Below are 15,227 nucleotides of genomic sequence, written 5' to 3' on the forward strand. Positions count from 1 at the left end.
TATAGCTTGCAAGCTGAGCTAATGTTATAGTTTTTATATTCATTGTATACAATGGGGGAAATACCACACAACGGATATGCTAGTTGTGAAAAGTTTGGAGAAGCAGGCTGGAGTCCGACACAGAAGCTAAGTAATGTACTGCTGCGGACCAGTGCAGCAGCAAAACAAATTTTAGCAACCTAAAAAACAGTCCTACCTAAAAAGAATTTTTTTAGGTGACTAGAACACATGTTGCTGCTGCCCCCCCATCCACAGTAGTACATCGCTTAGCTTTCGTGGTGGTACTCTTGCCTGCTTCTTCAAATTGTGGGCATGGTGACTGACATCTATCTAAACTGTCCAGTTGCAAGGTGATGACTGGACAATTGCTGTTCAGGGGAACGGTTTAGCAAACAGTCGCTCCTGTAATGCTTCATAGGTTGCGTGTTTATGAAGTTTAATTTCTTGTAGGTATCTCTCTAGTATTTATCCATCAAAAAGAAGAAACACTTTCTACGCACTACAAGCTTTTCATATGAAAGGACACCACACAGAAATGCTTTCATGACTAGGTAGACTGGATCAGTGAAGCAACATTACACCCCCTATGTGTAACATTATAAGAACAGACATGTCAGTTTGATGTTCCCTGCAGTGAGACATGCTGACACATTACATTGCCCCTGATCAGATGTTTCAGTGAATTATAAATGGGTACTATATTAAGGGTGATAAATACTATACAGTGGATAGATAATGGATGAAATGTTGGACCTAACAGAAGGCCTAATCACTGATCCAAGGTGACATGATGCAAGAGGCAGACCCACTTAACCTTTGTGAGATACTTGGAAATGGAAATTAGATAGAGTGGAAGAAAATGAGGGAGATAGGCAGGTAGGGAGAGTGAAGAGAAATATTAAATTGGATGTGTTTTATTTATTCAAGAGGAAATTGTCTTCTCAGACTCCAAATGGGGACAGGTTCAGTCAGCACCAATAAGGCAGGAAGATGTTGTTTGCTTGAGGGCACTTCAGCAGCTGCAGTGTGATCACACAGGAAGTTAAAGCTTCCAGATGGGAGATAAACTTGCATACCTTTAGGTCATCCTGCTGTTAAATTTTTACTGTCTCAACAGATTGGAGTCAGATATAAAGCTATAGCTAAATTGGCCATAACGCAGTGAAATGTAAATGTGTATCAGAGTAAAAGAAGGGGAGACAGGGGTATATGCTCACCTGGAAGACAGTCACTATGGCCCAGAGAAGAGAGTCAAAGTTCTTCCTGTCTGGCAGAGTGTCTCCTCCATCCGTCTCGGACCCAAACTTACAACCAAACAGATGCATCCCCAGGATACTGACACAGGAGGAGGGAGGGAAAAGGAGAAAACAAACAGGAAACAGAGGGGTAAATGTTTACATCAGGCCAACCCATTAGATACAGTACAAATAAACAGAAATAAACACAGTGAAAAGCCTTGTTTTGCCTCCACCATACTGATTATACCTGCTGCTAGCAAGACAGCTGAGGCAGAATGTACTGAACATGAATGGTAATTACTGCCCGGGGGACTGCCATGCAAAAGCATAAATAGATGGATTCACTCATTAGTTTTATGTACAAAAAAAGAAGCAAAGTTAACAAAAACACCATATATGGAGTGCTGTCAGTCAGGTAATACACAATCAGTGCTTCTTAAAAAGTTGGCCAATAATGCATTGAGGGAGTAAAGTTGCCAAGAGGAGTGGGAGTGGAAATGGAGTGCCTATGCCAGGTTGAGTTCAGCACCATGGAGAGAGTCACAAACCATGGCAATGACACCTTGTACTCATTCAAGCAAATGAAGATCACTGGCACTAGAAACAAAGGCACAATCTCATCTAAGTAAAAGGTACAGGGTGGTACAGGAATGAGCCCTAAACCCCAGAAATGAGTTAGCACTTTTATACTTTTGAACTCCTGGTTCCCTCATGCTGAAGTCAATGGGTTTTTTAAATGGGTTTTTGCTTAGATGTCTGTGGTTAACACAGGCTTAAGAGACCTTAACATTTTGTTTTACGGTGTAAAATATGTCAGTAAATACCCAACTCTTGAATGTTTGAGCTTTTAGGTGTTTTACAAAGGCTGTTTCTAACAAATGGCTGTATGAGATTATAGAACGTCATCTTGCCGAACAAAACATGTAAGGTCATAAACGTTTGTTTGCAACAGAGTTTATTTTCTGCAATAATCCAAAATCCAATGAAACAATCCTGTTGGCTTTTTGATGAGGGAATCAGGGAGGCATTTGGAAATTCAAGGAATAGTTCACCAATATTTGCTTTCGTTATGAGGATGAGATAAAAAGAGGTTCGGAGCTGGAGCTGGGAGGTGATTAGCATGTCTGGAGGCAGGGGGTAACAGCTAGCCTGGCTCTGTCCAAAGGTAACTTAATCTTCCAACTAAGGCCCTGATCAGAGAGAGAGTGTTTTGGCAGCCTGGGACAGCATTTTGCAATGGTTTACGATTAGAGTGAAGCATTTTGCTCATTGCTTTTGTGTGCCCTGAACGCCTCGAGTTTAAACAACTTCAGCTCAGACCAGTAAAGACCAACATTATTGCAGTATTTTCCTCATTGTCCAATCAGAAAGGTGTGCCTTCTGTAAGTGGCTAAGACAACTGGTAACGTGCATGGTTTGTCCAGCTCACTTTCACCATCGCCCAAGGTAAGCTGAAACAAATCTGAACCAACTGTCACATCAGCTACTTTCTAACAGTTTACCGACCTTAATTAGGCCTGGCGACTGACAGCAGATTGTCAAACTGTAGCTCATGGACCAGCTGGTGGTACTCCCTATGATTTCTCCTCACTCTGAGGGTCTGTGTGCAGTCCCCAAGTGCCCTCCGTCTGTCCCATTTTTATGGGGAATTTAAAAGTACAGATCCGTGATTTTACTTCACAGCAAAATAGCAGTTAAGCTATTACCAGTGATTTAGTGGTTGCCCAGCAACAATTAAAAAAATATAAGATACAGCATGCTGCAAAAAGCGCTCCATCTGATTGGGGCAGGCTTCAACAAAAAGGCAGTGCTTCACAAACCTGCGCAACTCACTTTGTATGACTGGGTCCTAACACCTCCAAAGCTCACTCACTAACTCATTGCATCTTGTTTGTTTACTCTGTACACAAGCAGTGCAGTGAAAATGTGGTTTCAGATGGAGCTGGTTTTAAGTGTGAATTTCCTGGCTAGCAAGATGCATCCGTCTGCTCAGGTTGTTTGTGTCTCTGCTTGTTGGCTGGAAATCTCACTGCAATGACAAGGCTCTGGGAAGTCACGAGTTATTCGAGAAATAGCTGGAGAGCAAAATTAAATTTCCCCTCAAACCACAAATTGCCAGTTTTACATTGCTGTTTGTGTACAAATTAAAATAACAAACTTTCAAACTTTGGTCAGAGGCAGGCAACTGTTTCCTCCTGCTTCAAGTCGTTATGCTATTCTAGTTTAATTTGCTCCTGGCTCTAGTTCCATACTTAATGCATAGACACAAAAGTGATCTCAATCTTCTCATCTAACTCTCAGAAAGAAAGCAAATAATAAATCCTAAAATAGCAAACCTTTCCTTTAAATCTAAAGCTTCACCATTCTTGGAAGTGTGTTTATTTGCTTTCTTTCTACGAGTAACATGAGAAGATTGATAGCACTTTTTCTTTATTCTTGTAAAAAGAAGGGGGTTTGAGTGGAGATAGGGTCGAGAATACAGTGAAGAGGAATAGTGGAAAAAGATAAAGCAAGACAGAAAGATTGCCATCACATTATGCTAAGTATTGATCAGGGCCTTGTCAAACAGAAGCCAGAGAACAAAACACTGAATATTATCTTTCCCATTATTACTTTGTTCTTAACAGAAAGAAGAGGCAAAGAAAGACAGAAAGAAAGTTAGTTCAAGGCCACATACAGTAAGACAGCTAATCGGGGGTGTTATTATTGAACCAGCAGTGAGCGTGCACTGCAGTCTGTCTTTTATTCATAAACACAGACAGTGAAGCTCAACTGGAGCTGAGGGATCAATGAACAGGCCTCTGCTGTGTCAACTTGGCAACTCTTCACTCAAATCAGAGGCTGTTTATATATGCATATACAAGGCCCTTGGAACTCTGAGTGTGTGTGTTTGTGTTTTTGTATGTGTGAGTGTACTAAAGTGCATGTGTGCCCCCACATACATATACACACATCTCAACAAGCTGCTGAAATGAAGCTGAACATGCTCAGATACAAACTGACAGGCGCTACTAACATGTGAGGCAGCAAGAAAAGAGACTGATTTTAGGCCAGTTTGTGACAGTATTGTTTCTACTAATGCAGTCACAGGAAGGTGTCTAGTTAGAACATTAATTCATTCAAAATTACAGTGAACATAATTATTATTCAGATAATCTGAAAATAACACAAACATTAAGCCCTCTGAAAACTTTTTTCTTTCTCTTTTTTTCCAGACAGCTTCCTGCTGTGCGTGATGGAGTCCAACACTAACACACTATTTTCTGCCAGAGTTGAAAGTGTTTTGGTTCTTTTACATTAGAGATTTCTTTATTTTCTGTTTTCTCTCTTGATGTTGCTTATTTAGTCATAAATATTTAATGTTACAGAGAAATACTTTAGGTATGAAGTTTCCAGGGGCTTTGAGGGAAATAATCCATTTTGGAATAAAGTCAATCTCACTGAAGATAAAAAAGGGTCTTTTTTAAAGGTAGTTTCCTGCACATATTTTATCATCAACAGGAGCCATAAAAAGAAAAAATCAATTGCATTTTTTCTTCGATGATCAGCTTTGTGTGTGTTCAACCCAATCTTCAGAATAAATGTTGGTACTGTCTGTTCTGCAAACTAAAGATAATACATTTGTATGTTTTATATGTAGCTGATATAATGAGACTTTAAAGGGATAGTGCACCCAAAAATGAAAATTCAGCCATTATCTACTCACCCATATGCTGATGGAGGCTCAGGTGAAGTTTTAGAGTCCTCACAAAACTTGCAGAGATCCACATAACTCCACCTAATGGAGGCGCACGGCGCTCCAGATTGGATCACTACGGATGAGCAGTATGGAGATATTTTGTGGTTTCAATTATGTTTTTGAATGTTAGAATCTGGGGCGCCATAAGCCTCCATTAGGTGGAGCTGTGTTGCTACCCCCTCTCCCCGCCGATCTCCGCAAGTGTTGTGAGGACTCTAAAACTTCACCTGAACCTCCATCGGCATATGGGTGAGTAGATAATGGCTGAATTTACATTTTTTGGTGCACTATCCCTTTAAGTTTCTTCTTCCTTCAATTTTTCAATTTAATGTTGAGACAATGCTGTGGTTAACAGATGGTTAGGTTTAGACAAAGCAAAAAAAAATATGTTTTGGCTTAAAATACCCAGTTATGTTGCTTATAAATACAGCTGGAAATGTCTCAACCTCTTGTTAAAAAATACCTATTTTGGCGCTATGGACACAGTTAGAAAGGTCCCAAACTTTCAGTTAAAAAAAACACCTGTTTTTGTTGCTACTAAGACAGCTGGAAATGCCCCAAACTCTCAATAAAAACCATCCCTTTGGTTGATACAAACAGTTGGAAATGTCCCTGAATTTCATTTAAAAATTCCCCCTTTTGTCGCTACATGGACATGCCCTGAATTGTCATTAAAAACACCCGCTTTTGTTACCACAAACATGGCTGGAAATGTCTGTGAAATCTTGTTAAAAACACTACTTTAATTGCTACATATATTGCTGAAAAAGTCCCGAACTTGCATTAAAAATTACCTGTTTTTGTTACACCAAACATTGCTGGAAATGTCACTGAACTCTCGTTAAAAGACACCACTTTTGTGGCTATAAACACGGCTAGAAATGTCTCATACTCTCATTAAATAAATACCTGCTTTGTTGATGCACACATGGCTGATAATGTCCCACACTCTCACTAAAAAAAACACTGGTTTTTGTTACAACAAAAATGGCTGAAAAAGTCCCAAAACGTGTTCAAAATGTATTTCTTTTGTTGCCACAAACACGGTTGGAAGTATCCTAAACTTACAATAGAATATATTCGCTTTTGTTGGCCTCCAACAGTGGTCTGCTGCTGTCTACAGCCTGGCAGCCATCTTGCCTTGGTGTCGCACCATCCACCATCCTCTTCTTCATCTGATGAAAAACTCAGCTCATGTGCATGTAATCTGAGCTACGTCATATGTATGAAACATACAAATGCAACATATCTTCAGTTTGCAGAAACATATGATGCCAAAATTTTGTTCTGACAACTCTGCTGGTGTGTCTGTGCATCAGATAAGAACCTACACACACTGGATTTTGTTGAGCTCAGCCCCAGGCCTAACCAGGCAGAAAGAAGGGTTGCTGACAAGACCTGGGACTCACTTAGTCTTGTCATCCCATCGACTAATCTGCCTGTCACATCTGCACTGATCACTGCTTCTCTCTGCTCCTTCCTTCCTATATGTATTGACCAACCAATTTACTTTCATTCCACACCTTTGTGCTTTCAACTACATCTGCAGAATTTGTTTCATGCTCACTGATCGAACTCCCTTTAGTTTACTCCGTCTGTTTTCTATTTCAGCTTTCTTTGATGTCGTTCCTTCATCAGCAGCAAGAACTAGACAGTTCATTTCTTCATGAGGTTGGAAGATCGATACTTATATATTTTTTAGGAGTACGACAGGATGCAAGGTCACCCACTCTCCCTCTGCCTACCTGAAGATGAAGATGAAGAGCATGAGCAGCATGCAGAAGGTGGCCACATTGTCCATGGTCTTCATCAGCACCACCAGCTGCCTCTGTAGGGCCGGCATGAAACGGACCAACTTCAGCACCCGCATCAGCCGGAAGGTCCTCAGCACCGACAAACCACCACCCTGCTGACCCATGATCTCCCACACACTGTTCGAAGACAAGACACATTCACAAACACAAACACAAACACACATATACATTCATGTTAGATTCAAGGCCTTCAAACAGCCACAAGTCCTGACCAATATTCTCAGGTTAATCCCCAGCGTCATGAAGATCTACTGCTTTTACTGTATTAATTTTTACTATTACTAATCATGTGTTTAGAACTAACATGTTCAGTAGATTTAAGCATTGTAAACAACACTTCTAACTTTGTGATAGGGAGCTTCACATTGCTTATTAATGCTTTATAAAATATTTATTTATATTTGATTAAATAATTAAAGCAGTGTTTCTTGATTCCTTTTGCCACTTTGGGACAAAAGAACAGGCTGTAAACACAACACTGACATAATGTCTTATGAACACATTAGCAAACAGTTACCTATTAACGCATCAAACAGCAATGTTAAATGAATATTTCAGCCCTCAAATGTCAATGTTGTATCAATTACTCCCCCAGTTTTACATTGAATTTGTGAAGAAAATATGTTTCTTGCATGTCTCCACAGTAAACGAAAATTCTGGGAAAATTCTTGATGAATTAAAGAGATAGGGGTCCTTATTGAAAAAACAACAAAACTATACAAAAGAAATCTGATTATAAACTCTCACACAACTTGGGCAGTATAATCTCACTCTCATTTATCTGGTCATATGCCCAGGACTTCTTAAACAGATGGCCCTTTCTGACAATAACTGAATGAAAAGCGAAACTTTGCTCTATTTAAAGCCAGACTCCATTGACAAAAACAATAATTTTACCTTGCTGAACACGGGCATTGCTACTCTACCGCTATCTCCATCATCATTTGTTTTGTTTTTTTGTGCAATTGTGTGACTTATGTGTTTTGAAGGGGTTAGTTTGGATTTACCAAAGTCACACAATAACACAAAAAACCTGCTGATTTAGGCAGCAGTAGACCAGCAAAGCCCATGTTTGGTGAGGTGAAATTACTGGTTTTGTCCATGAAGCCTGGCTTTGAAGAGAGTTTACTTTTAGTTCAGTTCCCTGTCAGAAAGAGCTGTCAGTTTGGGGAGTTAGAGATAAATGAGACTTCGAGTATATTGCATGAGTCATGTAAAAGTTTTCATATAATTTTGCTGTTGTTAAACATGGATCCCCTTCACTTCAATCTGGCAAGAATTACCTCGGTTTTTGGATTCTTTGTTCAATGGAGGCATGCAAAACATTGTTTTCTTCATGAATACAGCGTAACATGGGGTGAAATATTTTTTTAAACATTTTTTTGGAGTTGTGACTCCGGTCACCAAATGAATGTAAGTCCCAAATTCACTCTCCATTGAGCTCTGTTTTGATCTCTACCCACTTCTGAGGGGGAAAACTGCACCACCATATTCACCAGTTAGCTAGTAACTTTATAATTCCTTAGCTCTTATTATAACTTTTTTTTTTTTATTAAGACCAACATCAACGTTAATTATTAAAACTGTACAGTATTTGTAGTTAGATACAAAATGTTGGAAATCAAGTAGTTAGTTATTACCTGATAACAAACTGGATGATTCAGAAAAGTACTTTTTGGAAATGGAGGAGCCATCATTTATACATACATTGCACTACCAGACTATAGACTGCAGCACCGATTTTAGACTGTTTCCAGTTTTTGATTGCTCTATTGACTCCCCACACTGGAAAGGTGATATCATGTTTTTCAGAGCTGAGTTTGGTTAAATTTGGTTGGATGGAAACTGGCCATTAGCATTATCTTAAAAAGAGAAGAGGGAAAAGGATCCCTGTTCAGGGATTTGTGAAAAACTAATCCTGCTCTGCAGCTCACCTGATCACCACGATGATGCCATCGAATATATTGTAGGGGTTCTTGACGTAGCCGAAGGGCCCGTAGACCAAAACCTTCAACAGCATCTCCAGAGAGAACAGGCTGGTGAACACAACATTACTGATCTCCAATGCATAGGTCAACTCATCAGGCTGGAGGCATAGACACAAGGAGACAAAGAGAGAGGAGACGTTACTGCAGTATGGTGACACATTCCTGTATAATCCTTGTATCTCCAAATTGTAAAAAATTCAGGAGCTAAGGCTTTTTTTCCCCCCGTTAAAGGGGTTTTTTTGGGGAGTTTTTCCTTATCCGCTGTGAGGGTCTTAAGGACAGAGGGATGTCGTATGCTGTAAAGCCCTGTGAGGCAAATTGTGATTTGTGATATTGGGCTTTATAAATAAAATTGATTGATTGATTGATTGACATTTGTCTTGTTTTCAGCTTGACTGCCAGCACTTTAAATTCTTCTTGGATGTGCATGTTTAATAGCAAACCCTTTATATGACTACAGCAACAACACCTGCTGTGGAAAGCAAGTATGCCGATGGCTGAATTCAGTTCAAATGTGACAAATCTGTCCTTTCACATTCAGACACAATACGCACACTCAACCTTTCTCTTGCCCCAGTACACACACTGATCACAATGCTGCTGCTGAATATGCCTGGGACATCTGCTCAAAGCTCATCAGAGAATTGGGCTGCCACTCACATCTAGATCAAACAAACTGCTGTGTGTACAGTATGTGTATGTGTGCCAGAAAAACAGAGGAAAACAGGCGATGCAGACAGACAAGAGAAAGAACATGAGCCGAAAGATAAAAGGCGCGGCACATCCAAATATGACACAGTATGTAAATCAGACATCTATAGCGAGTATCTGTAATTATCGGCGAGGAGAAAAGAGCCGGTGGGAATGCTGTTATGTGTCTGTGGGCTGAGTAACACCCCAGACAAGCTTCATGAGGCCTTTCATCTCCATGCAATAAACAGTTTACACAACTCTAACACGGTGTCATACACACACATTACACTGACATGGCACAGAGAATGGAAGGTGTTGAGGGCCTGATCTGTGTTTGCATGTTCACCATAAAAGTGTAAGCGAATGTGTGCACATACGTGATTGTGACTGCCTATATCTCACAGTCTCAATATCCCTCTGTGTGTATAAATAGAGTCGCCATCCCAGCAGAAACGTTATCCCCAGGCTGAACTGGGAGTTAATGTAATGTAATGTAAACACAGTGTGTCATTAAGCCAGTCCTGGTGGGCTGCCACTAATCACTATACACCATGACTGTTTAAGCGGCGATTACTCAACACTAGCATGAATACACAGAGAAAGGAATACAGAGATTAACATCGTCACTTGAATAACAGCTCCTCGTGCTGCATTACGGCACCACTTTGTCTAGAGCACTAAAGCAACAGTGACACAAAGTCAGATGGCTATTATGAAATATTGTCACTTGTGTTGTACTGCCGAGTTCACACTGGATGCAGAAGCGCTGCGAAGTGTGCCGATTTTCTGTGGAGTGCTGCCTGCTTGCTTTCGGTGCCCATGTTAACTGATTGGGCTGTTCACACTGGATGCGTTGCAGCAGCGAGCACTCTGGTCTGCTCGCGATCTGCAGCGATAGTTTCAGCGTCTGGTCTATTTTTGTCTCGAGCTGTAAGTGAAGATGGCAAGAAAACACACCGATAATCTATTTCAAGGATATAAAGTGTGTATTAAATATGATATAAATGACTTGACAATGCTAAACGATAGAATATGCATCTTAAGCTTCCCTGTATTTATCATTTGTGTCTAGAGAGCAAGAAAGATAAGCAGAGCTACGCACACACACACACACACACACACACACACACACACACACACACACACAAACAACCAACTCACTGACACACCATCAGACAGAGAGAGAGAGCTCTACATGTGATTTAAACAGAGCAAAGAGCAGAGTCACTTGCTGACCAGCGCAGAAAAATGCATTTCTGGTGTGAATGGCCCGGTGACTGCTGACTGGCGACTTTGCTACAATTAACAAATCAGTGTGATCTGTGTCCAGTGTGAACCCTGTGTAACACTGCTTTTAGATCATATGGGAAAATGACTGCTCCAGTATCCCTGCTTTAAAGCAATAAACATTTAAAATAAATTCATGCTGAGCTTTTGTCTGGTTCAGCACGTCTAGACACAAGTTTGGCAGTGGAGCCTTATTTCTCTTTCACAAAGGAAATATGGCACCAATAGTTCAGTGAAAAATGTTTTTTTTGAGTAATGCTTATTGCCATTCAGGCAGAGAGTTAGATGAGAAGATTAATGCTATTCATATACGTCCATTAAATCAAGGCTACATCCTGCAGCTGGCTAGCTTAGCTTAGCATAGTAATCAGGCACATAGAATAAAGTATTTCTTTTACACTTTGGTTTGTATAAGTCTTTTAAACAAACAATATGAAAAGTTAATTATTGACATTTAGAGCTCTTGGAAGTTGGATTTCCTCATTTCCATTTTTTATCCTAAGCTAAGCTAGCCAGCTGCATGTGAAGTTTCATATTTAAAGGAGCTGTACAGGACATTCAGAGCTAAATATGGTTCCGTCTGGGCCGGGATAGGCCGGTTCTCAACATGACTGAACGTATATAGCTAAGAATGCTAACTCAAAAAAACAGTGCTAGCCACAGCAACAGTGCTGACCTAATGGTGTTAAACTGGGGGGAAACTGGACAGGGGGTGCTATGCTTCTGTGACAATACCATCTCAATATCGGTGGTAACTGCTGAATGAGAGCACTGCAGAATGGTGGTAATTTGCTAGCCAGTGCGACACACTCACAAAGACTTGCATGCACTAACCAAGTAGCAGCCTCCAGGGCTGTGAAAAGGAAGCCGTTGCAGAATTGCCAAAAAACGCAGTTCCTCTAATGGCCATTAGAGGTTGGCTCCAGAAGCTAGTCGATTCCCATAGACCCCCATGTTAAAATGCCCAGCTTCACGGCAGAAATAAATATGTTTACAGCCTGGTGCAAAAACAGTTTTGTATCTATAGCTGATGTCCTCACTCATAACAGCTGTATAGGGGATTCATTTTCACTTCTGTAAATGTTATTAAGGCTTAACGTTTCGCATATTTAAGGCTGTGGCTGCTTTGAGTGACAGGTGGGTGCCATCCACTGACAAGTCGCTACTATGGCAACAATGTTGGTTAGTTAACATAACCATGGCATAACTCCAGATTCACAGAATGGGCCTATAGGCGAAGCTGTAGCTGTCGCTATTTCAGTGTCTTTTCAGGTCATGAAAGTGAATACACATTTTGGTTGGCTTAAAAAGTCTGGTCTAGTGTTTGGTTGCACTGAAATCCATCTAAGGCATCAGATGTTAAGTTTTTCCAGCAAGAACATTTTGTTTCACTGGTTTTAGACTTGTTTTTTGCTTACAAAAATAACTATTAGCATTAGTACTACTACAGTTACCACAGCTGTAAATACACCAAGCTAGCAGCTAGTGGTATCGCCACACTCTAATCCAAATATGGTTATTTCTGAATTCAAGATGGCCGAACTTAAGGTTTCAAAATGCAAGAGTAATGGGTGATGTCATAGTGGCTACGTCCATGATTTTATACAGTCTATGGCACTAACATGCATGTGCGCCAGAATTCTACCACAACAAAGAACAGAGAGGCTTGGGTTACAAAACACAGAAGAGTAGTGTGACTTCATTCTCTACTCAGGGCACCATTACTCACCTATGTCTTAACTTACTAGTAAATAGTGGTTCACTGTTAAATTAATGCTCTGAATGTTGTATACAGCTCTTTAACGGACAATATGAGAGTGGAATCGATATTATCATAAACCCACCACCCGAAAGCAGAGCCTGTTCTTTAACTTCTCACCTTGCTGCAGTAATGTGGTAGTGTACTCCAGGGTGCTTCAGTACACTATGACAATACTTTGTACAGGTGAAGAAGAACATATGTTGGATCACACGCAAACAAACCCTCCAGTGAGGCAACGTATGGACAGAGGTGCAGCAGACTTTAAACTTTCAACCAAACAGGGCAGTGAAACAATGATTTTCAGCCTCATGTTGAGTGACTCTCTAATTACTTGCAAAACTTCATGAAATTTTGTGGTTGAAACTTGAAATGGGTCATTCACTATGTGCATCTGTGTTCAGTTTAATCACAGTCAAAACCAACCACTGTCTACAGAAAACTTCAATGAGAGCATCCTGACAGCATCTCTGAGTTTAAAAAAGTCAACACTTACAAGTCATTGCTGAGTATTAAGTCATTACTCCCACAAGGCTAACATGCAGCAGCAGGCCCTGAGGCGGGAAAGAATGTCCAGCAACACCAAGATGTAATATTACACCATAATTGAGAGCCTGAAGCTTATGATAACCACACTTGTTGTCATTGCTACTTTGACAATCCTCATACGCAACTGACTTAATAGCCTGTAACTGCTTTCCAAAATGACCTTCATGGAAAATATTCCTAACATCATCGGATCCGCCACTCTTATGGTTGAAGTTTTGTTAGATTTAAGTCATTAAACATATTGGTAAGAATTGCGGTCATGGTAAAAAGAAAGCAGCGCTGACTGTTGGTAGGGAGACAAACTAAGACAATTTCTATGCCCAGCTATCCAACCTGATAAAGCTGGATTAACCCACCAGGAGCCCTGGGGCAAACAGGAGCTATGGGCCAATGCACCTCCTGTTTCTGCCAATTTCTGTGCATTGTGCAGGTAATGCTGTGTATTTTTAAGGATTAGGGGGCAAAAGTCAGAATGAAATGAACAAGGGCTGGCTGGCACCCTACTGCAACAAAAGTCATTTATGGTACAATTCGAAATACCATTACGGATTCTTCATTGTTCCAAAAAAACTACACATCTATTTTACTACTAGTGCAGCACCCTTACAAAATGTGCCTGTTCATAATGGGTGGATGCTTGGCCTCCACCATTGCTGCTTACAGTTTTCTCAAGAACTCCTCATCTAAACAACTTTACACTTGACACTGCCCTTCCTTGGCTCTTGAGTAATACACCTGCCATGATATGCTAGAGTATATGTCATTTAGGTGCAAAAGCTCACACAAACATTTACTGGCCTTAATGAAGTCAAAGCTCAGCTTAATGCTGGAACAAAAGCGTTGATTCTGAAAGCTGTATCACTGATGCTTGAAATGTTTGAGTTTGCCACAACATAACATCTCTGGTCTCTCTTTCTTTACCTGTTCTTGAATGTACCATAGCAAATGATGCAGAGCTAGCTATACCTGGTGCAAAGTTGTGTTTCCTAGTATAGCGAAGGCACAACTTGCCCTACTTTCCCTCTGATGGCTGGTACTTGTGGCCTTCATTGATAGGATTGGTTAGATTTAGGTAAGAGCAGTGAGACTAGTTAGGATTAAGGTACAAATATCAGGGTACGCCAATCGAAGGCACAGTAAGGCAGAGCAAAGTGGGTTGTGTCTTTGCCATCCAAGAAAATGTAAATTCACGCACTCAGCTTGCTGTTTAGCGGTATAACAGTCAATAGGGATCCCCTCTCAATAAACACAATAAATTCAAAATGTGCTATTAATATGTACTGTACATCTTAAGAGGTCACACTTGACACTGCACCTCCTTGGATCCTCTGCAATACACCCACCAAGTATGAAGTCGAACAGTTAAAAGGATGAATGGTTGTGAAAATTGAAGGACAGACATAGAGACAGACAGACTCCTTCCATTTTAGTTAGACATTTTACATGACTTTTGCAGCTGCCACCCTTCCTTTAAAATCATAATTCAACTCAGCTGTGATCAGCATATTAGCGTCAACACCCATTATTCTTGTCATCCTCATGTTCAATAAATCAAAGAATATATCCATCTCCAACAAATTCAAATGTGTTATTATTGCTCTTCCAAGCTTGCCTGTTAAATGAGATGACAGCAACTAATAATGAGGAGAAGTAATTGGAGAATCAGAATGGAGGAGCTGAAAAGGGATTTGTGGCAGGAAAAATATAAATGAAGTGTATTTCATCATGTAACTTGTTAAGCATGTTAGTGGAAGCACTATCCTGCAATACATGTGCAATGTTAAATGGCCAGAGTAGAAAATACATACAGAGAAGAGGGCAATGTCTTTCCCCTCCTGCCTCCTTGTTAAAAAAGAATAATATGCCCACAGCCCGTTCCATGAAAAACAAGCTTTTCTCTGTTTCATCACACCTCTTTTTCATTGTCTGTGTCTCTTGTGTCTGTCTCTGGGTTCACAGACACAGACAAATCTATTTGTTTGATCCCATTGCTTTATTGTGTCCATTCATTTGTACACTGACAGGCGCGGCGGCAAATCCTTCATACACGCACGCACGAATTGTGCATTTAAGTAAAGTTCAAACGGTAAACAAATACGAGCGCACTTGGATGTTTGTGTGTCCTTTCAGATGAATGCCCTCACACACAGCTACGTAGGA

The 15,227-nt window shown here is 40.4% G+C and overlaps 1 protein-coding gene across 12 annotated transcripts in view; it reads right to left on the reverse strand.

Annotated features, from left to right (window-relative positions):
- Window positions 1–15,227, reverse strand: part of cacna1g (calcium channel, voltage-dependent, T type, alpha 1G subunit) — a 213,037-nt gene that overhangs the window by 105,507 nt on the left and 92,303 nt on the right. For all 12 annotated transcript variants that reach the window (XM_049562754.1, XM_049562752.1, XM_049562757.1 and 9 more), the window contains exons 9-11: window positions 8,726–8,877; window positions 6,723–6,908; window positions 1,218–1,335 (exon numbers count right to left, since the gene is read on the reverse strand). In XM_049562754.1, coding sequence (XP_049418711.1) covers window positions 1,218–1,335; window positions 6,723–6,908; window positions 8,726–8,877 — 456 coding nt within the window. The remainder of the gene's footprint in view (window positions 1–1,217; window positions 1,336–6,722; window positions 6,909–8,725; window positions 8,878–15,227) is intronic.

The sequence above is a fragment of the Epinephelus fuscoguttatus genome, linkage group LG20 (genome assembly GCF_011397635.1).
Source record: "Epinephelus fuscoguttatus linkage group LG20, E.fuscoguttatus.final_Chr_v1".
NCBI classification, from domain to species: Eukaryota; Metazoa; Chordata; class Actinopteri; order Perciformes; family Serranidae; genus Epinephelus; species Epinephelus fuscoguttatus.